General features: G+C 42.8%; 1 protein-coding gene across 1 annotated transcript in view; it reads right to left on the bottom strand.

Moving 5' to 3' along the window:
• Window positions 1–3,870: 3,870 nt before the first annotated feature.
• Window positions 3,871–5,619, bottom strand: part of plpp4 (phospholipid phosphatase 4) — a 46,459-nt gene continuing 44,710 nt past the window's right edge. The window contains exon 7 of the mRNA XM_014021146.1: window positions 3,871–4,414. Coding sequence (XP_013876600.1) covers window positions 4,203–4,414 — 212 coding nt within the window. The 3' untranslated portion in view covers window positions 3,871–4,202. The remainder of the gene's footprint in view (window positions 4,415–5,619) is intronic.

Below are 5,619 nucleotides of genomic sequence, written 5' to 3'. Positions count from 1 at the left end.
CGAGTTGTTCTGAGACACACCCCAGAAAAGGGGCGGGGCTTTTGGAGTTACAATAAAGAGGAATTTAGAGCAAAGCATTGGAGTTCCACTTTTTATAGACCCAAACTGAAGGATTTAAATGTGGAAATGAAGGATTTAAACAGACAGCCTCAAAACGAGTTGTTCTGAGACACACCCCAGAAAAGGGGCGGGGCTTTTGGAGTTACAATAAAGAGGAATTTAGAGCAAAGCATTGGAGTTCCACTTTATATAGACCCAAACTGAAGGTTTTAAATGTTAAAAGGAAGGATTTAAAGAGATAGCCTCAAAACGAGTTGATCTGAGACACACCCCAGAAAAGGGGCGGGGCTTGTGGAGTTACTACAAAGAGGAATTCAGACCAAAGCATTGCAGTTCCACTTTATACAGAGCCCAAATAAGGTTGTAAATGTGAAAAAGGATTTAAAAGGGACAGCCTCAAAACGAGTTGATCTAAGACACGTCCCAAAAAGGGGCGGGGCTTCCAGAGTTAGAATAAGGAGGAATTCAGACCAAAGCATTGCAGTTCTTTATACAGGTCCCATCTGAAGGATTGAAAGCCATGATCATCATTAAAACAAGTTAATTTTTCAAATTGTTGCTGTTTAATAAAATTAAAAAATCCAATTAAATTCCAGGTTATACGGCAGCACAATGAACAGTTCACCAGTGAGGACCAATATTTCCGCAGGACTCTGTAAATGTGCTTCATCACGTGTTTTTGGGAGCTGGTTTCTATCCTCAGGTACGCTCAGTGCCTCCCCACTAATGGCACGGCAAAAAGCAAAAACATAAATAAAACCACTCTGTAACCAAGGCAACAAAATGATCCATCATTCCAAGAGCTCACAAAGAGCTACAAATTGTTGTGTGGATGATGTCTATTTTTTTTGGGGGGGGGGGGGCATAATGTGGCTCTGTGTTGATTTATTATACGACCCAGGGAGGGAAAAATGCTTCAAATTTTTGGTGTCATCCGGATTCAAAATGTTGCTTTAGCATCAATAAATAATGACAACGTAATGGATGAGTAATACATCACAATGATTCAGATTAGTCTCCTGCTGAATGTRAGATTGGGGTGGGGGGGCGGGGGGGAGTTAGCTGGAGGCAGAGAGAGAAGCTCGAGGAGTTAGCATGTCAGCTCATAGCGCTAATGTTCTGCGACGCTGGGAGAGGCTGACCTCACTAAATGAGGATTAATGCAGGACCAGGACTGGAGCTTGTGTCTGTCGACACACTCCTGCCTGCCCCCCCCACCCCCCCACACACACACCAGCTGGTAATTGATTGCACTCATTGAGGGTCCGCGTTCCTCGTTCAGCCTTTGAACGTGAGTTAAATGATGCTCTGTAAAAAAAATAAAATAAAAAATGACTGCATCTTGAGGACAGAGAGAGAGAGAATGGGAATACCGAACAGGTTTTTTTTTTTTTTTTTTTTTTTTTTTGGACCACTGCTCGCGTAGACTCTGTGAGGTTCAGCGCTTTTTGTTGTGTTGCCATGGACAACCAAAATGATTAAAAGCAGAGGAGCTCCATCGCTGCAAAATCCTTGAGTTTTACCCACAAAGACGACGTTCTGTATGAAAACACAGCCCAGCTGTACAAGTTAACAACATACCAAAATTTACAAACTCTTCCAAATCCCTTCTGGCTCTTTAGTTGACATTAGGATCAAATATAGAAGCTGTTCATCTGTTTCATCAAAATATTATTGATCATAATTTTGTCATCACTTACCAGAGCAAACTATCAATTGAGACGCATTTTTTGGTTCGGTGCAAAGAGATGCAGGACAAATATTGCACAGAATATACATTTTTGGGGGCGGGGCTTTAATGTCTGTGCATTCAGGGGCGGAGCTAGACTTTTTACAGGAGGGCGGGGGGCACATAAAATAAAGAAAAGCACTCTGGTTTTGAAAATTCAATATGTCCACCACATCTAATTCCACATAGCTTTAATTAAACTGTTTTAAAAAAATATTGAGCTAAACTATGTGATCATAGCAAACAATTAAAAAAACCACTGAATGAAAGACCCAACATATTATTCAGGCATTTTTAGACATAAAGCAGAAAACTAGTGTAAAAGTAGCCGAAAACGATCTTCACCAAATTCTAAATGCTAATCAAAAATTCAAATTGGCCGCCACAGCTAAATTTYAAAGGCTATAATTCAGCAATTTTATTATTTGAGAAACAATTTGTTGTGGATTAGTTAAAAACAATGACATAGCAATTGCAAATGCTAATCCTAAATTAAGCTAACCTCTAATGCTAATGCTAATGTGACAAATGGCTATAATTCAGCTTGTTTTAAACAGCTGGAAGTTTATACAGTACAGTATCAGAAAATTTAACAAAATCTAAATGCAAATGAAAAGTCCAAGATCTCCACCCACTTGTAAATTATTTGGGGGTTGAACCTGGGGTGGTCAACCAGGTGCCAGAGGTGGCACTTGCCACTCCAGCCACCCCTCCAACTCCACCCCTGTTTTCATTGATACCTCAGGTTTTTGTGTATTCTAATAAACTAAAGCTCAATATTTCATTTTTGGCACTTTTATACAAACTTGTGTACAATATGTCTGCCATTTTGATTCAATCCATCCATCAATCCATCCATCCATTGATCCATCCATCCATCAATCCATCCACTGATCCATCATTGATCCACCCATTGATCCATCCATCAATCAATCCATCCACCCACCCATTGATCCATCCATATATCCATCCATCCATCCACTGATCCAGCCATACACCCACTGATCCATCCATTGATCCATCGATCCATCAATCCATCCACTGATCCATCCATCCATAGATCCTTCCATCCACCCATCCATTGATCCATCCATACACCCATTGATCCATCCATTGATCCATCCATCCATCAATCCATCCACTGATCCATCCACCCATCCATTGATCCATCCATACACCCATTGATCCATCCATTGATCCATCCATCCATCAATCCATCCACTGATCCATCCACCCATCCATTGATCCATCCATACACCCATTGATCCATCCATTGATCCATCCATCCATCAATCCATCCACTGATCCATCCACCCACCCATTGATCCATCCATCCATCTATCCATCCACCCACCCACTGATCCATCCATAGATTCCATTGACCCATCCATCCATCCATTGACCCATCCATCCATCCTAAGCTGTTCCCAGACCATCTCAGAGACATGGTCTCCCCAGAGTGACCTGGTATCTACGTCCAGTTGGAGGCATCCTCACGAGAAGAACCACCTCTGCTGGTTCATCTGGATGTGGAGGACTATCGGCTCTACTCCGAGTCTCTCCTGGAAAACTGAACCGGTCTCTAAGGGAGAGTCCATCTACCCTGAGTAGAAAACTCATTTAGACAACCTGTACCCAAGATCTTGTTCTGTAGTTTTTGTGACTGAGGGTAGGAACGTAAACTGACCGGTGAACAGAGAGCTTCTCCTTACTTCTCAACTCCCACTTCACCACAACAGACTGGTACAGTTTCCACAATATTATCACACACTTCGTTCTATGCTTCAGCAAAAATCCCATCAACCTGAGGCAGAACCTTACCCCAGCCCAGAGGACAGTCCATCGTTTTCTGACTCAGGGCCAATTATTATTACATTTTTATAGTTTACTCCCTGTTTGAAAACATCTCCGGGTACCTGTGATGTGACATACTGTTACACTTTACTGTTTTTAAACTGGATTGTTTTCTGTGACACATTATGGGATTTTCTGTGTCTCACCAACTSTTTGTTCCAAATCTTCAATGCTTTTGCTGCAGCACAAACCAACAGGACATCCTCTCATTAAAGACAAAACAAAAGTTTCAACAAAAACAACACTTTTTTATATCATCTGACTTCACAGCATCGATCACGATAATCCTTGAAGTTTTTCTCATCTTATGTTCCCACATTCTCTCAGGCTCCTTCCTTACGTTACATCTAAATATAGACTTTAACGGCTGCTGAGCAAAAAAACTAAAACAGATTTAGAAATAAACACAATGAGTCATCGAGGCATGGCGTTACAGACTGGAAATGGTTGAAGTGTTTTACTGTCCACTGGAATGTAGAAAGGAGCCGGTTATTCACGAGGAACGAGGCTCGGCGGCTTGGTGAAAGCTTTTGGGGGGCGTCTCGGCGGGGGCCACTAGTCATACCGGCCCCTCCGTCAAACCCTCCATGGGGAGGGTGGTGGCGTTGTCGGTGGGCTGCGGCTCATCCTGAGGGGACGGCGGCATCTTGGCGGCGGCGGCGGCCAGGCTGGCGTAAGGCAGGTGGCAGTCCGTGTGCAGGAAGGGGGGGTAGTGCTGGCGGTAGCAGACGTACGCGAACATCAAGCCGATCGCTCCCCCGACGAAGGCGTCTGCGGAGTCACACAAACACAGGGTTCAGAGCGGACGGCTGTTTTTGGGCRGGTGTAAGATAAATAACTGGAGCTCTCCCAGAACCAGCTCAGCTAATTAGGAGCTGCTGAACGTGCTGCGGTGTTTCAGAGAACATTCATCAGACCCCGCCCGTTTGGAGGGGGGTGAAAGCAAAGCGATGGCTCTGTTCAACTGAGCTCTGCAGACTCAGGTGCCTCTGAGACCTGTGGCTTCTTCAGCTTTAACACATCGTGCGATAAATCACTGCTGGGGGGCGGGGAAGTTAGGCTGTTAGAAATACAACCAAACTTTGAAACACAGGGGGCTATCAGAGCACTGACTGCAGCTTTCTGGCCCATCACTGATCACAGTCTTTAAAAGCCTTACATTGATTTGATTACGTCAATGTTTCACTCTTATTTTATTGAAAAACACTGAACATTACCCTTAAAACTAGTTTTTTTAAATAAATAATAATAATAAAGCAAATCTAAAGGCTGTCAACCTTRATTTGTAACCACTTGGGACGTCCTGACGTCACATGCAGCCGGTTCTGGAACATGTGCACGAGCAGAAAGCACCAAAACAAAGAGGAAACTATAAAACTGGAGGAAAGAGATTCAAATGATCCTGTCTTCATTAAATGCAAAGATTTGGGCTTGTTTTGTTTTGTACTGAATGAGTTTGAGATTAACATTCCTTATATAAACGGGCTCTCAAGATCCATGGTAAGAAAACACGGTTGTTTCGTCATTATATCCTTGCAAAGTATAAAATTCTTAGTTTTGAGAACTTAATCAAATTTACAAATATATGTCTGCTTTTCAAGATTATTCATGGTTCAGCTGCACCTCCCTTGAAAAAATTTGTATCCCTTAACTCTGGGAAAACATCTAGAGTCACACGTTCAACTATTCCTGGTGAGTAGAGTTCCTAAATGTAAAACTTCTTTTGGTAAATCAGCTTTTTCAAGTGTTGCCGTCCAACAGTGGAATACTTTGCCAACAGAACCATTGATATGTACAGATTTTCATAGGTTTTCATGCAGAACAAAACAATGGCTTCTCCTAAATCAAACCTGCTCTCATAATGTGAACTGATGTGAGTGGGGTATTTGATCTAAAGAGCATGTAGGACGACTTGTTGTAGAGCAGGGGTGGGCAATCCTGGTCCTGGAGGGCCGCAGCCCTGCATGTTTTACTTG

Source organism: Austrofundulus limnaeus, unplaced genomic scaffold (genome assembly GCF_001266775.1).
Source record: "Austrofundulus limnaeus strain Quisiro unplaced genomic scaffold, Austrofundulus_limnaeus-1.0 Scaffold280, whole genome shotgun sequence".
Taxonomy (NCBI): Eukaryota; Metazoa; Chordata; class Actinopteri; order Cyprinodontiformes; family Rivulidae; genus Austrofundulus; species Austrofundulus limnaeus.
Note: the sequence above shows the minus strand (reverse complement) of the source record. Positions and strands in the feature narration are given on the sequence as shown.